The following is a 23,113-nucleotide window of genomic DNA, read 5'->3' as shown; positions in this document are numbered from 1 at the left end:
GCGTTGATTGGCCGGCGCCGCGTTCCGAGGCCGTTAACGGCGGCGCGGCGGGGCCGCAGCTCCAAAACAAAGGGCAGGCGGCCCGCGGGGCGGCGGCGGTAGGATGCCTCGCGCCCTGCCGAGGCGCCAACGGCCGCAGCGCGTCGCGGGCCGCGCCGGGGCCGCCTGAGAGCCGAGCCCGCGCCGACCGGGGCCCGGGCCGGATGGGCGCTGCGGGCTGGGGCGCGGACCGCCGAGCGGCCGTGAGTACGGGCGGGCCGCGACACTGTTGCGCGGGCGGCTACTTTGTGGCGCCCCAGGACCCCGCGGCTGCGGGCGGGGCCCGGAGGCACCTGTTGGCGTCCGGGCGGGCGGGGCGGAGCGGGCCACACCTGTCGCTGTCTTCATTTTGATTCGGTTTTCTGATTTGTTGGTATTTGGTTCACCCCTTTTTGGAGCGGACCACAAAGCCTGATGTTTGGTTTTCCTCCCATTTCTTCCCTCCTTCTCCCCGCTCCCGCCCCACCCTGGCCATAAAAAAATTCACAGAGAGAATGAACTACGTGCCCGATGATAATAGGCTTTTCCCTCTTTAAAGAAAAAAAAGTCGCGATTGGGGAGGGCAGTGAGGACAAAAGAGGTCTCCTAGGAATGTTGATTAAAAGGGGGAAACGTTTTCAAGTTGCCCACATACAGATCGTGACTGCACTAGGTTGTCCTCCGTGTTGGTTCGCCACTTGTGGCACCAGGCCGTATGAAAGCCGAGCTTGCAAGAGCCTTGCCTTCGGAAACCTGCTCAGTAGGGTCCTCCTCCCCAGGCCTGCCTCTGATTGACAGCTTTGATGTCCAAATTCTGTGCTGAGTTCTAGGATGGAAAGAAGGCTGGAATTCCACTTGAGATAGATAATGGCCTAGGAAGACATGGATTTCCCCACCTTCACGCTTTTTCTATTCAGTTGCATTTCTTCCTCTCTGTCCAAACACACACACCTTAGCCTGTTGTTTCCTTTGCCAAGAATCTTGTTCTTTCCACCCACCAGTCCCTCGCTCTCCTAAACTCCTACCCAAGCCTGAAGACGAGGCTCACCTTTTCTGGGGACCCTCTCAGGTGCTTCACCTGAGCACACGGTGCTCCCATCACCGGTACCCCCTCCAGCCTCTGTTCTGTTCTTGTGGACCTGACAAATATGTGCTGAGCCTCTGCCCAGCGCCAGGGGCTGTGCTTGACCCCGCTGTTGCTGAGCTTTATAATCCTGCATTGTCCCCCCACCCCTAGCTGTGCGCTCTTGGGGAACAGGAGTGGCATGTTTGAGGAATGCTGCTACCCTCCTAGACCCTTGTGCTCCCTGCCTGTGCATCTCACAGGGCGAGAGTGTCTTCTCCTGTGGGAACCCCTCAGAGCTAGGATCAAGGCAAAATCTGTTTTACCACAGCTATGTAGCACAGAGTCTGGGCTCTATTGGGCTTTAAAAAAAATAGCTGATCTTCATTGCCCATCTAAGCACTAGTCTTTCTGTTTTGTTTTTTTTTTTAATATTTTTTAATTTTTATTTTTCCTTTTTCTCCCCAAAGTCCCCCGGCACATAGTTGCACATTTTTAGCTGTGGGTCCTTCCAGTTGTGGCATGCGGGACTCTGCCTCAGCATGGCCTGACGAGCGGTGCCATGTCCACACCCGGGATCGGAACCGGTGAACCCTGGACCGCCAAAGCGGCACATGCACACTTAACCGCTGCACTACCCGGCTGACCCCCGCCGTGTAGTTTTAATGTATCTTTCTCCCTGGAAGACTGACGAATGGAAAATAGAATACGAAGAGGCATAGAAGTCCTCCTGATTTAAAACCATTCTCTGACACTCTTCATTTGAGATTCATTTGGTTTTAAATTTTTGGAAAAGTAGATCTGCTAATCAGCAAAACCCCTAGGGAGTGGGAATTTTGAGAAGAGATTTCAGGGGAGGTTGGAGAAAGTTCTCAACAGCCAAGTCCTTGGCAGGCTAAGGTTCTGGGGAGGGCAGTGAGTTGCATTCAGCCTGCTGGGTGACACTACTCCTGTGATGGAGACGTGGGGGCGCCACTGAAAACCTGTCCACTGGTGATAGTAAAACAGAAATCCTGGAGCCAACCCACTCTCGTCCACACCCCGGGAAGGGGTTGAAGAGCCCCCACTCCAGTCGCCCCATTTTTCAGCAGGACCTCTGGCACCTGCAGAGCCTCAGAACCAGGAGCAGGATTCCCGGTGGGGTTTGTAAGTTGCTGAGACGAGACTGCTAACTGTCTGCCATGTTATGACAATGACATCTTGTGTGGTTCTCTGCAATGCCTGGTGAATCGCATTTATTACCCCTGTTTTACAGAAAAGGGAAGAGCTCAGCTTGAGGTCCCAGCCACCAACTACATGGCACAGTTTGTGTCGATCCCTGTTTCAGCTTTGTCCCCCCTGCAGCCTGTGTCTTGACAAACCTCACCGGATCATCCCCTCATGGTGCCCCCTGTCCTCCCAGCCTTGGCACGCTCTCCCGAGCCCTGGCCCCCATTCTGATTCCTCTGTGTTTCTGGTTTTTCCCTTCTCTTCCCCCAACACCAGGCTTTGAATCTTTGATTTTGTTTTGTTTAGTGTGTGATTAGTAAAATAGTTTAAGGTTCCTGGGCTCCTTTCTCCCACTGCAATCCAGTCGGCTAGGTCCAATCCCCACCCTTTCTCCTGAGAAGAAGGGCACCATTGCGGCTCTGCGTCTTACCTCTTTCGCCTTCTTGTTAGCAAGGCATCTAGGAAGCTTTGCTAGGACGTGCCCCAGGGCCACGGCTGGGAAACTTTGTTACCAGTGGGAGAAATAACAAAGAATGTGCTACAGGCTCTTAGAAAAGAGAGGCTCAGTGCAAACACATTAAGTGGTAGTCCCGGCAGAGACAACAGGAGGGACCTGAGGAGAGGTGAGAGGGGAGCTGAGGATGAGAGTCTGGAGGGCAGCGGGCACGGGCACCGGGCAGTGAGGGAGCCAGAGGCCTCGGACTACCTGGAGGCCGGGCAGGCGGGAGTCCACAGAGGGCCAAGGGGGCTTTATCTGAGAGCAGCAGGGGGCGGGTGGTGGGACGGAAGCAGTTTCTGGCCCCACGCAGCAGATCCAGTGGTCCACTAAGGCTGCGGTTCCTGCAGTTTTCATCCTGTAATTCAAGCACGAAGGGAGCCCCTGTGAGTGAAGGGAAGCTGGCACTGCCAAAGGCAAATGATACCCATGCTGTTGCCCTTTGGTGTGAATCCTTCCAGATCTTTCCATGCCTGTGTGTGCGTGTGTTGGAATAGTCAGTACATAAACTGGTATCAAAATCAAAAGCTAGAGGGGCTGGCCCTGTGGCCGAGTGGTTAAGTTCGTGCGCTCCGCTGCAGACGACCCAGTGTTTCGTTGGTCCGAATCCTGGGCGCGGACATGGCACTGCTCATCAGACCACGCTGAGGCAGCGTCCCACATGCCACAACTAGAAGGACCCACAACGAAGAATACACAATTATGTACCGGGGGGCTTTGGGGAGAAAAAGGAAAAAAATAAAATCTTTAAAAAAAAAATCAAAAGCTAGAAAAACACAGAAAGTGAAAAGGAAGTCAATTCCCCGTCCTTCCTACCCCAGCCTGAGGTCCCACCTGGGAAGTATTTCTGATCCCTGTCTGTTGGTGCCTTTAAGGGGCCAGTCTCTTTTGGTTAGACTTGAGGAGGTTCCTAATCTTTTGTTATTACAGGCAGTATTGTAACGACCTATATCCAGTTATTTTGCACGTGTGCAAATCAGTCCAGAGCTGACCACAGGGGCCTGAGCCTCGGTCCTGGGGCGCGTGCTGGGAGCGCTGACTGCTGTTACCAGATGGCTGCATTGCAGCCTGCCCTCGCAGGTGGTGTCATCAACTGTTTAAAAATGTTTGCCAACCTGCTGGGCTATAAGACAGATATCAGTGTGCTTTTAATTTGCATCCATGGGTGAAGTTCACAACTGTTGACATGTCTGTAGGCACAGTGGCCCAGGGTGGAGCCTCTCTGGCTTTGAGTCCAGCTTCACAGCTTGCTAGCTGTACATCCTTGGCAGGTTGGTTAACCCCTCTGGGGCTCAGTTTCCGTGTCTGCACAGTAGGACTAATAAGACCCCTCATCTCTTAGGGCTGCTGTTAATTCATGTCTTCTCAGTCGCCTGCTTAGAACAGTCCCAGCCTCGGCTGTGAGGCTCCTCTGGAACCGCTGCCTTTCCTTCTCCTGGAAAAGGAGCGTTGATGTCCCCACACATGGGGCCTGGCTGCCGCTTCTCCATGGGGCTCTGGCCGGCGGGGCCTGTGTCTCCTGGGCGCTTTCCTCCCGCTGCTCCCTGGGAGCTCTGTCTACCACTGCAGCCACATCGTTGCCAAGCCCAGTGGGGACACCCGTGCCCTCTGACTGCGGTGCATGCCCTCTGACAGCAGTGCACGCGCGCCTGGCTGCCTGGCGCTTCCCCGCCCTCGAGGGTGAAGCAGAGGCCTGGGGCTCAGCTGCCTGCCAGGCTGTGGGGGTGCTGGCAGGAAAAGTATAGCAGCGCAGGGAAGAGAGAGCGTGGGCGGTGGGCAGGGGCTGCCTCCGCTCCGTCCTGGAGGTGTCAGAGCTCCTGGTTTGGGGTTTATTTCTCAATGTTTTTGTCTTTGGAAGTGTGGTAACAGCACCATATGGACACGGGCCTGATTCACGTTCTCTTAAAATAATTATACATGCTTATTTTAGGGGAGAAACTTCTGGAACACAGAATATTGTTTTTGCTCTAAAAAATTACCCTACACTACTATCTGGGGGGATGGTGTCCGCCCTCCAAACCTGGGGACATAATGTCCTGTAGCAACGAGAGTCCCTGAGAGCGTTCCCTCCCGGGTCCCTCGCGGTGAGTCCTGACTTGCAGCAGATCGGCTGCAAAGCTCACTTGCCTCGCGTTGCTGGGAGACCTGGCCATGGTTTCCCCAGCGCAGCAGTGGATGCCAGTTGACAGGCTTTGTTCAAACACGACACGACACGAAAACCCAGGCCTGGCCGCTGCTCTACCAGGACCCCCTTTGAGGGGTGGTGACAAGGGTTGGAGGTCAGGACTGAGATGGTGAAACGCTGGTGCGTGAGGTGTACCCTGCCTTTGAGGAGTCGACCGTGAGCACTGAGCACAGGCCAGGCCCGGGGCCGTGACAGGAGCCCAAACAAGGCCGCCTGGAAGGAAGGAAGGGCTCCTCAGGAGGCTGGCAGCCCCTGGGTAGAGGATGCCTTGGGGCAGGGCTGTCCCTGGAGCCTGCGGGAAATGACAGGCGTCCATGGTGCATTGAACAGTTGCAAAGAAACAGAACCCTTGGCAGGTCGCCACTTTGCTAGGCGTCGTCCCCGTCAGAGGTGAAGGCGAGTCAGGGGAGGGGGTCCCGTTCTGAGGGTGAACAGAAGTGATCTGGCTGTTTACAGGCAGGGGCTGGGATGGAGTGAGGGCACTTTCTGCACTTCTCCGCGCAGGTCACCGGGAGCAGTGTTTCTGCCACCAGAGGGGTCCTTGAACTCTAAACACTTCGGACTAATCTAAGATTGTCTCTCGGGCCCTGCACGCCTTGCTTTTAGAACTTTCCTCAGAGGGAGATCCGAGGAGAGGAGAGAAGGGGTAAAACAGAAGATGGTTAATTTAAGGCTCCTTTCAATAACTAGAGAGACTCGGGCGAAGATGTTCAAACAGACTCAGCACGTGGTCAGTCAGCACTGCGGCCGCCTCCTCCTGGGTCGCCCGGCACGGCTGGGGCGGGCTGGGCAGGTGGTGTCCTAGTTGGCACTTGCCCCCATGACCCCCTGGGGCATGTCAGCGAGCTTATGGAAGATGGGAGGGATGCCAGGTTCAAATTCATAAGGTCTAGTTGGTCGGGGCAACAGATAAAATCTAATAAAATGTATTGGGGCTAATGTGACACCTCATCCTTGAGTCAAAGAAACCCAAGGGGAAGATTCAGATTGGCCTGTGACTTCATGGCAGCCAAGGGGGAAAAAGTTTAAGGTTTTGGGAATCACTAATTAGGAATATCTAATATAATCAGACTTCTTCAGAAATACCTTAATGCTTGATTGTGAAGACGGTGTATTGGAGCAAGAAATGGGCTTCGTTTTAGCAGATAGATGTGTAGGTGTGGGTGTGTAAACCTTGGACAGAAATTTCCTCCACAGTCATCTTGCAAGCTGGTTTTCTCTGTTGGGAAGTGTGGTGAATCATTAATTGTTTTATTGTGTTAAAGTACACATAACATAAAATTTACCATCGTCACCGTGTGACACACGGTGACACCATGTCCGCGTGTGCAGGTCAGCGGTATTAAGTACATTCATATTGTTGTCCAGCCATCACCACCATCCATCTCTACAATCTTTTCATCGATGGCCTATTAATTTCTGTTTCTGCTATGAAACAGGATCCAACTTGGTTTTTCTTGGTTTTCCTCTAAAACCCAGTTGTCCAGCACCATTTTTTGGAAAAAGCTGCCCTTTCCCAACGGGCTGGAGTGCCACTGCTGCCATAACTGGTGTCCTTCTCTGCACAGGTGTGTGGGGGCTCTTCCGTGTCCCGTTGGCCTGTCCTGTGCAGGTACCACGCTGTCTTGATGACTCTCATGGAAATGACAGGACTTGCTCTCTGGCAGACCCTGGCAGCTGGGGTGTTCCATCTGGTTCTTCTTCACCAGCTTGGCCTTTTGACATGATGGGGTTCAGGACATGCTATCCCAAAATATGCCGCCCTTGTCTGTGACTGCTGGGAGGACAGGGGGCACCATGAGGGGATGATCCGGTGAGGTTTGTCAAGACACAGGCTGCAGGGGGGACAAAGCTGAAAGAGGGATCGACACAAACTGTGCCATGTAGTTGGTGGCTGGGACCTCAAGCTGAGCTCTTCCCTTTTCTGTAAAACGGGTAATAAATGCAATTCACCAGGCATTGCAGAGAACCACACAAGATGTCATTGTCATAACATGGCAGACAGTTAGCAGTCTCGTCTCAGCAACTTACAAACCCCACCGGGAATCCTGCTCCTGGTTCTGAGGCTCTGCAGGTGCCAGAGGTCCTGTCACTCTGACCTCCCCCTTCGCCCTTCTTCCCCAGGAGAGCTGATACAACTCCCATGTGAAGGGGCCCTCCCTGGCCCCTCGATGGGGGACGTCCCATCACCAGAGACAGGGAATTTGGGGCCGAGAGACCAGGATAAACAAAGCTTGTTAAGCAAGCCCTTAACCATGGACCGCCAGGGCCTGGCCCCAGCCCTCTCCCTTGTCGGTGCTTCACAAATATTTGGTTTCTTGGGCTAAAAGATATAGAAGCTTCCTGCTCTGGTCACTTCTGTCGGTCTTCATTCTCCCATTTACATATAAAAATTCAACAAAATTTTTCTGCTCTTCTCCTTTTAATCTGTCTTTGTCAGTTTAATTTTCAAATCCAGCTAGGGACCCTAAGAGGGTTGAGGAAAACCTTTTCTTCTTCTACAGACACTTCTAGGATAAGTTTTAGAATCAGGTCTGTGTGGCTCTCACTGGCTCTCTGGTTCACACATGTCGCACCCCCCCCACACACACACACCCCCAACACGCTTTCCTGGATTTTGACTTGAATTGCATTTAACTTAAAAATTACTTGGTGGGGCCGGTCCCGTGGCCGAGTGGTTAAGTTTGTGCACTCCACTTCGGCGGCCCAGGGTTTCAATGGTTCGGATCCTGGGCGTGGACATGGCACCGCTCGTCAGGCCATGCTGAGGCGGCGTCCCACACAGCACAGCCACAGGCACTCGCAACTAGGATATATAGCTATGTACTGGGGGGCTTTGGGGAAGAAAAAAAAAAGATTGGCAACAGATGTTAACTCAGGGCCAATCTTAAAAAAAAAAATTACTTGGGGAGGATTCATATGTTTACGGTATCTTTCAGTCCTGATTACAGTGTCTCTCTCCATTTATTTAGGTCTACCTTAATGTCCCTCCCTCAGAGTTTTAGAATATTCTCTGTAAAGGTGTTTCAGGTCTTTGAATTTATTCTTAGAGAACTTTGTATATTTATAATGTTGTATAAGAGTATATTTTCCCTTATAGTCTTTATGCGTTATTTCCTTTTCTTGCCTTGCCGAGCTTGCTGGGACTTTTGGCAGTGTTAAATAAAAGTGGTGGTGTAGGGGGCATCCTGGTTTTACTCCTGATCTCAAAAAGAATGTTTTCCAAGTGTTACCATTAAGGATGTTTACCGTGGATGTTTTTGGTTCTCTTCTTCTTCTTCTTCTTCTTCTTCTTCTTTTTTTTGGTGAGGAAGATTGGTCCTGAGCTAACATCTGTAGCCAATCTTCCTCTTTTTGCTTGAGGAAGATTAGCCCTGAGCTAACATCTATGCCAGTCTTCCTCTCTTTTGTATGTGGGATGCCACTACAGCATGGCTTGATGAGCACTGTGTACGTCCTGTGCCCAGAATCCGAACCTGCAAACCCTGTGCCGTCGAAGCAGACCATGGGAACATAACCACCATGTGACCAGGCCAGCCCCATACTGTGGGGTTTTTTGTGGGTGCCTCTTAATAGATAAGGAAATTCCCTTACATTCTTAGTTTTCATTGAATGTTTTTAAAATTGTGAATAGATGTTAAATTTTGTCATAGGCTTTTTCTGCATCTATTGAGATAAACAGATTAAGAGAACAATAGGTGAGGGGCCGGGCAGTGGCATAGTGGTTAAGTTTGTGTGCTCCGCCTTGGTGGCCTGGGGGTTGCAGGTTTGGATCCCAGGTGAGAATCTAGCACCACTTGTCAAGCCATGCTGTGGCAGCACCTCACATAAAATAGAGGAGCATTGGCACGGATGTTCACTCAGCAACAGTGTTCCTCAAGCAAAAAGAGGGAGATTGGTAACAGTTGTTAGCTCAGGGCCAATCTTCCTCACCAAAAAAGAGAGAGAGGAAAAAAAACAATAGTTGGTGAATTTTATTAACTAAATTTCTTAATATTAAATTCTCTTGTATTCCTGTGATAAAGTTAACTTAATTGTATTTTATTATCCTTTAAAAATAGCATTAGATTCTGTCTGATAATATTGTTTAGGATGTTTGCATCTTGGTTCCTGAGAAGAAAACTAGAGTGAATCTCATTCTTATCCTGGCCTGGTTGGGGTTTGGTGTCGAGGAGCTGGCCAGTTGGGTGCTGGAGAGTACCCCTCTCCCAGGAGGCCCTGTGTCAGGCTGGAGTTTTCTTTCTTTGAAGTTCAGCGAGGCTCCTGGCCTAAGGTTTGTTGGGGGGGCGGGGCGGGGAGTGTATTGAAGGAGCACACTTTTTACCAGTAATTTGATTTCTTTGATGTTTATAGGATTATTCAGGTTTTCTATTTCTTCTTGAGTCATATTTTTTAATTTATATTTTTCCAGGCATTTATCTATGTAGTTTACATTTTCAAATATATTGACTTCAGTTGATCACAACATCCTCTCACTCATGAATCTTATCCAAAGAAGATGAAATCCCATTTCCACGTGTGGCAGCTTTTTCTGCTCACTTGATCCCCTCACCCATCAGTCTTTCCAGAGATTTGTCAGTTTTATTAGTCTTTCCAAGAGCAAACTTTTGGCTTTGTTGATCCTCTCTAGTGTATCCTTGTTTTTCTTTTCTGTTTCATTATTTTTTCCCCATTTATTTCCTTCTTTGTATTTTCTTTGGATTGTTTTTCTGTTACTTTGCTAACTTCTTAAAGATGGGTGTTTAGCTCCTTGATTCCACTTGTCTTGTTTTCTAGCATGCATTCTATAAGATTATACATTTCCCTTTAAGTACTGGTAAGTAATTATTTTATTATTGTTTAAAATATTTTCTAATTTCCATTATTCTTGGACCCCTGAGTATGTAGAAGTACATCTCTTTTTTTTTTTTTTTAAAGATTGGCACCTGGGCTAACAACTGTTGCCAATCTTTTCTTTTTTTTTTCTGCTTTATCTCCCCAAACCCCACCCCCCACCCCCACCCCCCCGTGCATAGCTGTATATCTTAGTTGCAGGTCCTTCTAATTGTGGGATGTGGGACGCCGCCTCAACGTGGCCTGACCAGCGGTGCCATGTCCGCGCCCAGGATCCGAACCCTGGGCCGCCACAGCAGAGCGCGCAAACTCAACCACTCGGCCACAGAGCCCACCCTGAAGTACATCTCTTAATTTCTAAACATATGAGGATTTTTCTACTTATATTTTATTTTCGATTTCTAACTTAGTTGTATTGTGGTCAGAGAATGTGCTAGGATTTCAGTCCTTGGGAATTTGTTGAGACTTGTATGGTCAGCTTTTTTTGGTAAATTTTCTTTTTGCAATTTTTTGTAAATGTGTGCTTTAAATGAGTGTGGACTCTGGTTCTTAGATACAGTTTTCCACATGTCTTTTGGGTCTAATTTCTTTATCATGTTGTGTAGATCCTCGAAATCTGTATTCATTTGTGTTTGCTCTATCATTTACTTCAAGGTATAGTAAAATATAGAAATATGCTATTTATTTATATGCTATATTTTATATATACTAAGTATAGTATGCATATATACTAAGCTACTATATTTATACTTTATATACAATAATCGCTAATCCTGGGGCTGGCCCCATGGCTGAGTGGTTAAGTTCGCCCGTTCCGCTTTGGCAGCCCAGGATTTTGCCGGTTCAGCTCCTGGGAGCAGACATGGCACCACTCATCAAGCCATGTTGAGGTGGTGTCCCACATGCCACAACTAAAAGGACCCACAGCTAAAAATATACAACTATGTACTGGGGGGCTTTGGGGAGAAAAAGGACAAATAAAATCTTAAAAAATAATAATAATTGCTAATCCTATTCTGATTATAGAGTTATCTTTTTCTCCTTAAAGTTCCATCAATTTTTGATTTATATATTTTGAAGCTATGTTATTAGGTAATAATATTTATACTTGCCACTTATCTCCCTTCTGTTTTTATCATTATGAAGTAACCCATTTATCTATCTGGTAAGGTTTTTCCCTTAGATATTAATATTACTATATTAATATAGTTTTTAAAAAGTTATTTGCGTGCTGTATCTTTTTCTATCCTGTTACCACTTTAACTCATTTTTTGTGAGTCATATAGAACAATAAATACATTAGACAATGTACTGTTAGCAAATACTTACACACTGTACATGTATGTTGCCGCCACCCTGGCTCTGGCCTTATCTTTTCAACCTTTCCGTGTCCTGTGTTTAGAGGTGTCTCTTGTATATAGCATCTAGATGAATTTTATTTTCTGTCCAGTCTGAAACCTTAAACTCTAACATTTAGTCCATTTATATTTAGTATAAGCATTGATACGTTTGGGTTTAACTCTTGCTTCTTTCTTTCCTGTTCTTTCCATCATGTTTCTTTTCCTTTCTTGCCTCCCTTTAGATTGACATTTTGTCATTTGCTAATATTTCCCTTTGTATGTTTGGAAGTTATATAGTTGGTTTTTGTTCTTTCAGAAGTCTCATCAGAAATTACAACATTTACCCTTAATTTACCAAAATCTAAATTTAATCAGTACTTATATCTTCTTTTTTGGACAATACAAGGACTGAAATAGAAACTTTCACTTGAGCTTTCATCCCCGACTCATGGGGCTCATGTGTCACAGTCATCTCTTTTCAGAGCTCTACGAGACAGCGTTGTTCTGTTTACCTGCGTGTTCACCATTTTCTTTATTCCTCGTACCCTCTTCAGTTAGAGTCTGGAGTTTAGATTTTATCTAGTGTTGTTTTTCTTTTGTCTGAAGCACATCCTTGAACTTCCTTCAGTGATACTTTGCTGACATCAAACATTGTAGTTGTCTGAAAATGTCACTTCCTGAATTATTAAAAGATATTTTTACTGCAGATATAATTCTGGGATAGCAGTTACTATATTTCATGACTGTAAAGATATCTTTCCCTGCTGCCTTCTGGGTCCCATTGTTTTACTTGGGAAGTTGTTCTATTGAAAAGTAATTTTCCCTCTGCTTCTGGATGCTTCTAAGACTCTTTTTTCTTCAGTGATCTGCAATTTCATTATTATGTGACCAGATGTGGCTTTATTTTTATTTATCCTGCTTGGAATTATTGGACTTGTTAAGTCTGTGGATTGGTGTCTTTCTTCAATTCTGGAAAATCCTTGCTCATTATTTCTTCACATAGAGCCTCTGCCCCGTTTTCCTCTCACTTCACCTTCTGTAAGTCCACATACATGTCTGTGCTTTTGGTGTCATTTCCAAGAAATCACTGCCAAATCCATGTCATGAAGATTGACCCCTATGTTTTCTTCTAAGTGTGTTATAGTTTTAGTTCTTACGTTTAGGTTTTTGATCCATTTTGAGTTAATTTTTATAAGGGTCCAACTTCATTCTTTTGCATGTGGATAACCTGTTTTTTGCAGCACCATTTGTTGAAAAGACTGTCCTTTCCCCCATTGAATGGCCTTGGCACCTTTGTGTAAAATCAGTTGACTGTAGACAAGGGTTTATTTCTGGACTGATGTGTAATTTGTTAAAGCTTAGTTAATACTGGATCCATCACACGTATTCGTAAATGTCGTGGTGCTGAGTCGTTAATTCCATGATTTGGGACAAGATGTGTCCTGTGCTGCTGCTGACCTCACTGAGATGGGAGTCTTGTTGGCTACTTTTTCTTTCAAATTTCCTGAAACTACACATGGTAAGATGTATTTGATCAAATGTTTTTCTCAAATTATTTGTATGTAAAAGTAGTTCACCTGCCACTTCCAACTACATTTAGAATGGTTAGATGGTGATTAGATATTTGTATTCTTTTTTTTTTTCTAGTGAGGAAGATTGGCCCTGAGCTAACATCTGTACCAATCCTCCTCTATTTCATATGTGGGACGCCTCCACAGCATGGCTTGATGAGCCCTGTGTAGGTCCGTGCCTGGGTTGCGAACCCACGAACCCTGGGCTGCTGAACCAGAGCACACAAATTTAACCACTGTGCCACCAGGCCAGCCCCTAGTATTCTTTTATATACAATTAATATTGAAGAATTAAATCTTTTCACTTCTAGTCTTGCCCCCACCCCCGTTCTTCTGAACACATGCCTCCTAAACACGTCTCCTGCATGGATTTCATTCTCTCCGTAACTCACTCCTTTGTCTTGATTCATTGCCAGGTTGTGACATTTTTCTCTCGTCCCAGCTGTGTGGACAGTGCCACACGCCCTCTGAACAACGACGGCTCTTGCCTGCGTGTTCCCGTGTTTTTTTTGTCAGAGAGCCCAGCAGAGCTGCCGTGCTTCCAGTGCCAGCCCTGAGCTGAGCGAGGGGTGCCCGGCAGAGATGGTGAAGATGACAAAAGCCAAAACTTTCCAAGCTTATCTGCCGAACTGTCACCGAACGTACAGCTGTGTCCACTGCAGAGCCCACCTGGCCAACCACGACGAGCTGATCTCCAAGGCAAGTGCTTTGTGTCCAGAAGTTGACGACATTATCCTTGACAGTGATTGCCATACCTAACTAGTAGGCGAGTATCCACCCATCACATGACTTCCTGAGTTTGCTGTATCCTAAAAGCCTGGAGCCCTTGGGCCCTGATGCGTGTTCTGTGTGTGATGGAGTGTGGCTACGCCACGGTCTTGGGCAGGGTCTTTGCACAGGGGGCGTTTCGGAGGGCTGGGCGCCGGGGCCTCCTGATCAGCAGTAGCGAGAGGAGGCGGGTATTTGTCAGAACGGTAAAGCTAATATAAACCCAGACCACTGGGGGAACACAGCAGGTCTGGGCAATCTATGGAAACAGTTTAATAATAAGGGAATTCAGAAATTGTTAAAACTCAGAATGGTTAAGAAGAGGCTGTCCCGCGGGAGGCGGGATCTTTCGGGAAGGTGCCCAGGAGCAAGCTCTGCGCAGGCCGGCCTCGCAGAGGCCCAGACAGCAGCCCGCGGCCTCCGCAGTGAGGTGAATGCTCTGTGAGCAGTTTGTCATGTTTATAATCAGCCATTACGACCACTGAAAACAATCCAACCTGGGGAATGAGCGAATGCGCCCTTGGGGACAGTGGTGGTCCTCTGCCCTCTGTGTTCACGGGGCATGACCCCCGCCCACGCTCTCAGGTCTGCCCTCCTGGGCCACATGACCCTCGTGCTCCTTCAGCAGCAAAGTCCATCAGGAAGTTGTGCCTTTGAGGCATCTCCACGTAGGCGTCATGTTTCCCTCACTGGAAGAACGCGTGTCTGCTTGTGTGTCACTCGGGGATAGTGAGAGGTTACCTCGTTCGGCTCCTCAGCTAAAATAAACACCGTGGGATGAGGCAGGGCGTCTGCTGTTTCGGGGCTCCTGTGGCTCCCTGTCTGTGGAGGAGCTTCGGGCGGGAACTGGAAGCTCCTCGGGCCCTGGCTCCGGGCTGCTCTCTGAGGCAGCTCCAGCCATGCCAGCCTTGTGAGCCAGTGGAAGGCAGAGCCGCTCGGGGCCTCCACACTGGGGCTGTGTGGCTTGGTGACCTTGCTGAGCCCATGACACCCGAGCAGGGCATGGTGTTGGGCACCCTTACGGTCTTTGTTCTGAAGCGTGCTGGGAGGATCTGTCCTTAGGTAGCCCAAAGACACTTGAGAGGCTTCTTTCCCGGAACCCCAAAGCCATCAAGCTGGTTTTAAATCACGTCAGGCGTGGAGGCCTGCGAGGTGGAAACAGTCGTGACATTAAACGAACACTTCAGGATGCAAGGAATGCCAGGAAGCTGAACCTCCGAGCACACCAGCTGCCAGGAGGAGGCAGCCCTTGCGTTTCAGCTGGTGATAAAGTAGACTGCTTTTTCTCCCTTACGTTGTTATTCCATGACACCACGTAGAGCGGAACCCAACTCGTATGAGGCTAGAGGTACTGTCCCAACGGCTCCACCAGCCTCGGGGTGCATCTTTGCCCTGACAGGCAATCCCCGGACCCACAGGAGCCTTCTTGCTGGAGGCAGGTCTGGTTGGTGAAAGGCTCTAGTTTCACCTGTGGCCACCTCTGGCACCACACCTGTGTCTGTGAAGTTTTATTGGCTCGTCCGTTTGTATGTCATCTGTGGCTACTGTCGTGCAGACAGAGTAGTTGAAACAGAGGCTGATGGCCCCAAAGCCTGAGATGTTTATCATCTGGCCCTAGTTTACGGAAGAAGTTTGCAGACCCCTGCTCCAGTCAGAATCTGAACTGCAAATCTGATCACTTTGCTGATCTGAACCCTGTTTAAAAAATAAGGATTTGCTGACTAGGTGAGACAATTAGGAAAAGGAGTTTAGAAAATTGAATGCTGGTAAGGATGCGTGAAAGGTCTGTAAGATGATTATTTGTTAAATTGGACAAAAAATAATATTCCTAATTGTAGAAAACCACATTAGGGAAGACCCCTTTTTAAGTCTGAAAGCTGTATATTTAAATCAGGACACTGCTGGCGTCAGGCTAGGTTCTGCTGCAGCAACAAAGAGCCCCAGGTCTCAGTGGCTGGAAACGGAGGTTCATCTCCTTCTCAATGAGCTGTCCGTCAAGGGTCAGCCGGGGCCCAGCTTTCTTTAATTTAAAGAAACTATGGCTCCTAATGACACATTAACGTGATGTGTATTTGTAAAGTAAAAAATGAGAGTTGCTCTCTCCTCCTTCCTTATCCCATCTCCATTCCTTGGGTTGTCACTGTGAGTAGTTTGGTGTATGTTGTCCTTTTTTACTTGTCTATAGGAACACATTTTTCACTTTAAATAAAGGGCTCACACGTCACATCGTTTTACAGCTATCTTTTCTTCACTTAACGACATTTTATGACTGTCTTCCCACGCCCGCTCATCCCGTCTGTTCCGTCCCCCTTTAATGCCTGCATGAGTCCTGGCTGTGAATTCACTTGTTTCCCACTTGTCGCTGGGGATCTGTCTCCCATTTTTTTTGCAGTGAGAAACACTAGTGGTGACCATTCTTGTCACATTTCCTTAAGCACTCAAGCTGGTTTGTTCTGTACAGTAAGTTCTTAGAAGTGGGATTGCTGGGCCGTGCAGTATGTACCTGTCACATGTGGATATTGTCAACTCATGATCCAGTCAACATTCATCACCGTCTTTTGAATTTGTGCTAAGGTGATAGGCAAAAAAAACCCAAAAAGTGTTCTTGATTCAGTTTGTGTTTCCGTGGTTATTTTTGAGGTCCCTCTAGTTCGTGTGGTCCCTTTGAGCCTGGCATCTGAGCAGATGAGCCCCGGCTCCTGTGAGAGTGTGGGTGTGGAGCTAGGTCTGGGACCGCCCTGGCCGTCAGGGGGGCAGCAGTACCCTATCTGCCTCCTTAATCATCTCGGAATCCGGGCGTATGCTCCGAGCTGCTTCGTAGCTTGCAGCACGTTCCTGGGGTGAGATGTCACTGGAATGTCCTTTCCTCCAAGTTAGGGGCCATCTTGGGCTGTGACTTATTTTTTTTATTTCAATGGAAAAGCATGGAGATGTCCCCTTGCCCCTGATATCCGACAGGCAGTGGTGCATCTTGCCCTCGTGGGGTGGGTTAGACACCTGAGCAGCCCCACTGGGGCTCTGGGGCTGCTGTGACTTCCGGGCCTCCCTGGGGGAGCTGGGCAGCGGCAGCCGGGGCTCCTCCTCAGCATCGCTGCCTGTCGCTCTGCAGGGCGGTCAGTGCAGGTTGAGGTCCCCGGCCTGAAACACGGCTGCTCCGCTTTCCTTCCTAAATGCAACACTCACTGTAGCTTTTTGTCACCAGAGCAAATCTTTGAAAACTTTTTTCTTCTTTGCAGTCCTTTCAGGGGAGCCAGGGCCGAGCCTACCTCTTCAATTCCGTGTGAGTATCGCTGCCGTGCCCCCTGGCAGGACCCCAGGGCTGCTCTGCAGCCGTGTGTGATGCACGGCCCACACGGGGCCGAAAGCAGAGCCTGGGCTGGGGTCACCGGCGTGTTTTATGGGGTCTTAAAGAATTCTGCCCTCCAGTCAGAGAGTTCGTGTCCCGCCTGAGGAGTTGGCTCGCGTGCGGTGGACCGTGGCCCCTGCTGTGCCGCTGCAGGGCTGCGCTCACCTCCCGCAGCCTGGCCCGTCCTGGGGTCCTGGTGGGGAAACAACATTGTTCCTTCCCACAGAGGGTGGCAGGCAGGACTGGAGAGGTGAGGGAAGAGGACACACTGCTGGGTTTCTGGTAATCAGTTGGCTCAGGAGATGACCCCCCCGGTGGGGACCAGGGCGGGAGCCGGGGAGCCCCCTCCAGGTGGCGGTGGAAACGCTGCTGCACGCCCTGGGCCCCGGCGGGCAGGGCAGGGGCCTGCAGGTCTCCAGTGGCGGCTGCCTCCTTCCCTGCAGGGTGAACGTGGGCTGTGGCCCTGCGGAGGAGAGGGTCCTCCTCACTGGCTTGCATGCTGTCGCTGACATCTACTGTGAGAACTGCAAAACCACGCTCGGGTGGAAATATGTGAGTAATCGGCTTATTCTGACATTTCAAAGAGCGCACAGATTTACTGTAATAAATAAAACGTGACAAATGGACGCAAAATTAATTTGCAAAGGAGTAAGACTTCCCCCTGGAAGTGTGATAGATTGTATCAGTCAAAGAATCCATGTTTTAAAATAGTGTCTTTGAGCCAATTAAAGATGTGCGTCATCGCGCGCCTGCGCTTGCGGGGCAGGGCGAGCAGCCGTGCTGGGCTGTGGGGGGCACATGGCCCCACCCCAGACCCCGCGCCCTCTGAGGGTCCCACGGAACAAGGGGCGGGAGCTGTTCCCCACAGCCGGGTCCAGGCTGGCTGGTGACGTGACTGTGGGAAGGATCACGCCAAGCTCCCGCCCCCGCACTCCTACCCCCAGCCCTCTTTCTCCTCGGACCTTGAGCTACACAGATGCCCTCCCACCCCATCTCCAGCCTCCTCCTCCGTGGCCCTTGCTTCCTGCAGGCCCCCTTGCCGCCCCCGCCCCGGGGCCAGCCCTGCTGGCTGAGAGCTTGACCGTGGAGGGCTCCCCTCCTCAGCTCTCTGCTCCTGTCTCCCCCTCGGGCTGCCCTTCCTCTGATCTCTGCCTGCTTTGACCCCGTCTGTTGACAACTCCCAAACTGGTCCCTCTGCCCCAGCTTCAGTCCCCTGTCCCCAGTGCCCCTGGCCGTCTTGCTCACACCCCCACCGCCACACTCCGGCATTTGAGGGGCCTGTGTGGTGTGGCGCCAGCCTTCATGGACGTGTCTTCTGCGGCCGTTCTGCTTTCCTTCGTCAGGGCCACCTGCTGTCCCCCTCTCGCTGGAAATCCTGATCGTTGCTGGTCTCCCATGTCCCCGTCAGATGTAGGGACACAGTCCCCGGCATGGAGATGGCCCAGTGAGGCCTGCATGTTCCCCCAGCCCTCGCGCCTGCTTGGCCTGGTCCATTCCATCCCGCCCCCAGCGCGGGGCCTTCCCTTCCCTGGGCGTCCTCAGACTGTCCGGGGCTCGCTGGCTACTCACTTCCCTCGGCTTTCACCTCGAGCCCCTGGAAGGATGTCTCGCTCTTCCTGCCTCCCTGATCGCCCTGCACATGGCAGGTGCTCAGTAACAAGTGTAAATTAATGTCCCCTACAAGTTAACTGTGACTTGAGTACAGGGCGGCCACGTGCTGCCCTCCATGGGCTCATCACCCGAGACAGGCCTCCTGGCCGCGGCGGGCACAGCCAGGGGACATCTGGGGAGACGTCCTGTAGACTTCTTTTCTTCACCAAGTGTGCAGTGAAGCTGACAAAGGAAATTGGCCCTGTCCTGAAACCTTTCTCTCTGCTTTTCTTTTTCAAGGAACATGCCTTTGAGAGCAGTCAGAAATATAAGGAAGGAAAATTTATTATTGAGCTTGCCCACATGATCAAAGACAACGGCTGGGAGTGAAGCGCAGGCTGCCGTTCTCTGAGTGCTGTTGGAGAGGCGGCAGCACCGTGGGAGCGCAGGAGCGCCCGGTGACAGGGCCTCTTGAACTTGCCACTCGCAGGCCGGCCTCTCCCGGCCGTGCCCGCGGGGAAGGCGCCCCTCCAGTCCACGTCCCGTTCGTGTACACGGTTGTTTCTGGAAATTTTCTGTCACCTTTTCTAACTGGTCAAGCTCTAGAGGAAGAATTAACCAGTGGATGACTTCTGTCTAGTTAATGCCTTCTTCTAACCTTCGCCTTTCAGATAGAGTTTGGCTGTGCTCTTTCCTGTTTGATAGAAAACCGAACCGAGTCTCTGCAGACCCCGGGGACCGGATCTCCTTGGAGAGCAAGGCCACCCCTCTTCTTTAGAGGCGAGGTTCCTCAGCCCACTTTTTCTCTAATTTTCAAAGCTGCCAACTGGTTATTCCTCTTGCAGATGAGCTGTTAAGGCATAGTGCTCATTTAGGAATCTTCCAGAAGCAGTCAAGAAATCTATACACCCAGGGTGTTTTTTTAGCCTTGTTCAAAAACAGAGAACGCCAACATTTTAGATAAGCTATAAATAGGGAAATGGCTAATGGAACATCTTGTGTATTTAAGCCAACAGCTTCCTTATCTAGGAAGCGAGCGAACTAGTGGTGAGCAGACTGTTGTGGGCGGCGGCGCCCGGGCGCAGGGCTGCAGGGCCTCCGCGTTGCCAGTCACTGAGCGCTGGCCTCGCCTTATCCTTTAATGCACTGGACTGAGTAAAATCGGGTTTCCTTTTCTACTCTGATGTACTTGAAGAAAAAGAATTATTTTTGCATATGAAAGAGGCCAGAACTAACAGGATAAACTCCCAAACGTGAGATTTGCTAGATTGTTTTAAAATGTTTTCAGAAGAGCTTACAGTTGCAAGACAGGTTTAAAATTTATAAAATGGAGATGTTTGGTTTGCTCGAAGGGTCCCGCGCCTGCCGCACTCTGTCCCGGGACCACTTTCCCGAGTCCTGTGTCTTCAACTTTGGCGTGAGCCCCGACCTCCCCGGCCCCTGCGGAGTGGGCACTGCTCGGGCACCTTGACCAACCTGCAGAGAACAGAGTGGGGCTTCCTGCGTCCTGACCTGACCGCAGCTGGTGGGCCCGGCCTGGCGCTCCAGGCGTCTGGGACGGCGTGACTCCCGGGACCCAGTGCTGAGGGTAGGGAGGCCCAGAGCTGGCAGAGTGAGGAGAGCAGCGCAGGCAGACGTTTCTCAGCTGACAGGATGGCTCCGAACCCTCCTCCAGATGAGGCTAGACCAGTGGCAAGGAGCTCGAGCGGGCTGGGGACAGTGAGGGTGGCCTTCCAGCCCTGGGAGGCCCCTTCCCTGCCTCCAGCCCGCCAGAGCCTGGAGCCCTGGCCGTGCAGGCCCTGAGGTCCCCTCGTTGGCTCTGGTTTAGCTGCCCACTGGGAGCTTCTCTTTTGGCCCCGTCTCTGCCTACAACTCAAAGCCTCGGGATGTGGGAAATGCTGCTGCCCTGCCCCGGGCGAGGGGACATCAGTGCAAGTTTGTGTCGGGAGGAGCCCGACACACAGCTCCGAGTGTGAGGGAAGGTCTTGGCACAGCAGTGTTGGCACAGCTGTGTCAGCCCCACTCACGGGCATGCCCGCAGGCTGCTGCTGCCCTGGGCTGGTGGCTGCAGATTTAGGCTGTCCTGACACACCCGCGTGTCACTGAGTCAGTGCTCAGCTGTGCAGCCTCCAGGCTTCCAGGGCCCAGTCACTACACAGGGCCTTTCGCTGCCACAGTTAGAAACCCAAGACGTGCAAGCCAGCACCTGGAGCAGCGAACGTCCGCGGCGCCGGGCCCTCGTGGAAACTTGGAAGGGCCTGAGACCCCGTCCTCGAGGAGTGAGCACGAGTCAGTGACAACTTGGCCCACACCGACCTTTCCCTCCTCGTCTTGGCTCCTGCGGCCCCAGCGCTGGCCGGCTGCGAGGGGCGCTTCTCCGAGGCGCCCCTCAAGCCGAGTCTGACACCGCCCCGCTGAGAGCTCCGCCGAGGTCTGGACAGGCGGACTGCTCCTTTGATTTGAGCACTTTGGTTTTTGTATTGTCTTTTGTGATGACATTGAAACATTTTTACTAGTGGTCTTATGACTTTTGTATTTTTTTTTGTAATTGATACCAACAAAAACTCTTACCACTTTTTTTGTTGGTCCTCTGCAAAATCCAAACTCCCTTTGAAACCAAATGAACTGACTGTGAGCCGGCTTCAAGGAAGGATGTTCACGCGACCACAACCAGATGCGCTGGTACGGTGCTGGAATGTTCCACCCTCTTAAATTCCTAAACAGTAAAATATCATCCCGTGACTTTTATTTAAATTATTTAAAATATTTTTTCCTTGAGAAGAGTGGGAGTTGATGCCAGGACTATAAATGTATTTAACTTAAACTATGTAGTGTCCTCTGGCAAAGTACATTTGCTTTAGAAATGTGGTTTAGATTTGTTGCCATTTTATATATACACATATATATAGTATTTTTATACCTTAACACTTATTCTTGATGGCATCTGTCGGATATTAGGAGGGGTCAGAAATGGGAATTTCTTTCAAAAGTCCTTTAATTTGCCTGGTGACCTCACCAGGTACCTATAAAATCCAAGTGTTTTACTATCTAGGAAACTACTTTAAGCTCCAAAATGACCTACAGAAATGCAAACGCTCAGTTGTCCAAGGCCCTGGGCCTGCAGCCCCGGGGGCCGGGCCTTCTGTGTGCCGGCCCCGCTGGGGGAGGCTGCACAAATGGACGGGCAGCAGCCCGGGGCCAGCCCAGAGGGTTGTGCCTTGGAGCAGGACAACTGGGCTCCCGTGCCCGCGCCGCCACCACCTCCCATGTGCAGCCCTCAGTCCTCTGTGTCTGTGAGGTTCGGAAATAAAGGTTCCGAGGTCAGACATTTCCGTCTCAGTGGCGCCACCTGTCCCGTGCCCTCTGCTCTGACACTGAGGGACGAGGCCTTGGTTTCCCACAGCTGCTGCCGGGAGCAAGGGGCCTGGGGCCTCGGAGCTCCTCTCCGCCGGTGGCCCTGGTCCGGCGCTGTTGTGCGCAGCCCGCCATCACAGAAGCAGCTGTGGGAGCGCCGTGCTCACCACTTTGGGGGCTGCGAGTGTAGCCCAAGGATGGTCTAACAGTACAGTGGGGGCTGCGGCTGACCGTGCTCACCTCCTCCTGACCTCCTGAGGGGCGAGCGCCCCCAAGGCATGTTGTACCCACTCACCGCCCTCCCCCGCTCCCCGCCTTCAGGCCTACCCGCACTCGGCTACAAGCCCCCGTTCAGTGGCCTGCAGGAACGTTTGCACCCAGCCGACGCCACATCCTGCCTGCCAAGCCCTCTCCTCCTGTGGGAAGCAGGCGCTCGGAGACAGCGTGGGCGCAAAGGTCTGAGTGTCAGTGAGTTATCAGACGTCTGTAGCTGGAAGGGGTGGTGGTGAGGGGGCCGTTTGTGCAATGAGGGACGAGGGCCTGGCTGAAGGTGCGGAGGGGCTGGGAAGTCACTGTAGAGCCCAGGTCCCCAGCTACTGGTTACAGGCAAGGGGACTGCAGAGGGACAGGCTGCAGGCAGGACACAGCGGAAAGCTGGTGACCGGCCGGAAGCGAGAAGGCAATGGGCTGGTGAGCTATGGGAAGGCGATGTGGACACGGCATCCGTGTGGAGCTGCATGAGGGGCTCAAATAGAGACACGTGAACACAAAGGGTTTGGGCCTGGGGTTCAGCCTCAGATACGGACAAACTAAGGTAGCACCAGCCTGGTGGCTTAGCGGTTAAGTGCACACGTTCCGCCTCGGCGTCCCGGGGTTCGCAGGTTCAGATTCCAGGTGCGGACATGGCACCGCTTAGCAAGCATGCTGTGGTAGGCGTACCACATATAAAGTGGAGGAAGATGGGCACCGATGTTAGCTCAGGGCCAGTCTTCCTCAAAAAAGAAAAAGAACTAAGGTACATTCCAGAAGTAAGAGCTGTGAGACTGGCTGATGGATTTGAGGGTTAGGGTGAGGGAAAGGAGAAAAACCAAGGCTGAAGCCTAAGTTGGAATTTCAGTGTGACAAGCTGGAGGGATGGTGGCCTGTGCTGACCCAAGGACAACGGGTATTGAGAGCAGGGGTGGGGTCAGTGACCCCCCTCAGAGGCCCGGGGCTGGAGGAGATGGGGGTCCTGGGAGGAGGCAGCTGTCCCCATGCTTCTACAGAGGCGCTTCGGGAAAGCTGGGGTGGCGGGGTCAAAGTCAGGAGAGCGGAGCCGGGCCGCACGGGCTGCACAGTGA

General features: G+C 51.0%; 1 protein-coding gene across 2 annotated transcripts; it reads left to right on the top strand.

Annotated features, from left to right (window-relative positions):
* Nucleotides 1–21,745, top strand: YPEL1 (yippee like 1). 2 transcript variants are annotated; one of them, XM_023646800.2, is made up of 5 exons: nt 1–242; nt 13,132–13,414; nt 16,720–16,763; nt 17,273–17,381; nt 18,720–21,745. In XM_023646800.2, the coding sequence occupies exons 2-5, from the start codon at nt 13,298–13,300 to the stop codon at nt 18,807–18,809; spliced, it is 360 nt and encodes a 119-aa protein (XP_023502568.1). In that variant the 5' UTR covers nt 1–242; nt 13,132–13,297; the 3' UTR covers nt 18,810–21,745. The 2 variants fall into 2 exon arrangements, with proteins under 2 accessions (XP_023502568.1, XP_070131359.1); XM_070275258.1 differs by lacking the exon at nt 1–242 and adding an exon at nt 10,755–12,663.
* Nucleotides 21,746–23,113: the final 1,368 nt, after the last annotated feature.

The sequence above is a fragment of the Equus caballus genome, chromosome 8 (assembly GCF_041296265.1).
Source record: "Equus caballus isolate H_3958 breed thoroughbred chromosome 8, TB-T2T, whole genome shotgun sequence".
Lineage (NCBI taxonomy): Eukaryota > Metazoa > Chordata > Mammalia > Perissodactyla > Equidae > Equus > Equus caballus.
Note: the sequence above shows the minus strand (reverse complement) of the source record. Positions and strands in the feature narration are given on the sequence as shown.

What these genes read in the sequence shown, in the direction of transcription:
- YPEL1 (XM_023646800.2), top strand. Translation starts at nt 13,298, where the DNA reads ATGGTGAAGATGACAAAAGCCAAAACTTTCCAAGCTTATCTGCCGAAC. An exon ending in GCCTACCTCTTCAATTCCGT is followed by an intron (nt 16,764 to 17,272) that starts GTGAGTATCGCT and finishes CCTTCCCTGCAG; the next exon opens with GGTGAACGTGGGCTGTGGCC. An exon ending in CCACGCTCGGGTGGAAATAT is followed by an intron (nt 17,382 to 18,719) that starts GTGAGTAATCGG and finishes TTCTTTTTCAAG; the next exon opens with GAACATGCCTTTGAGAGCAG.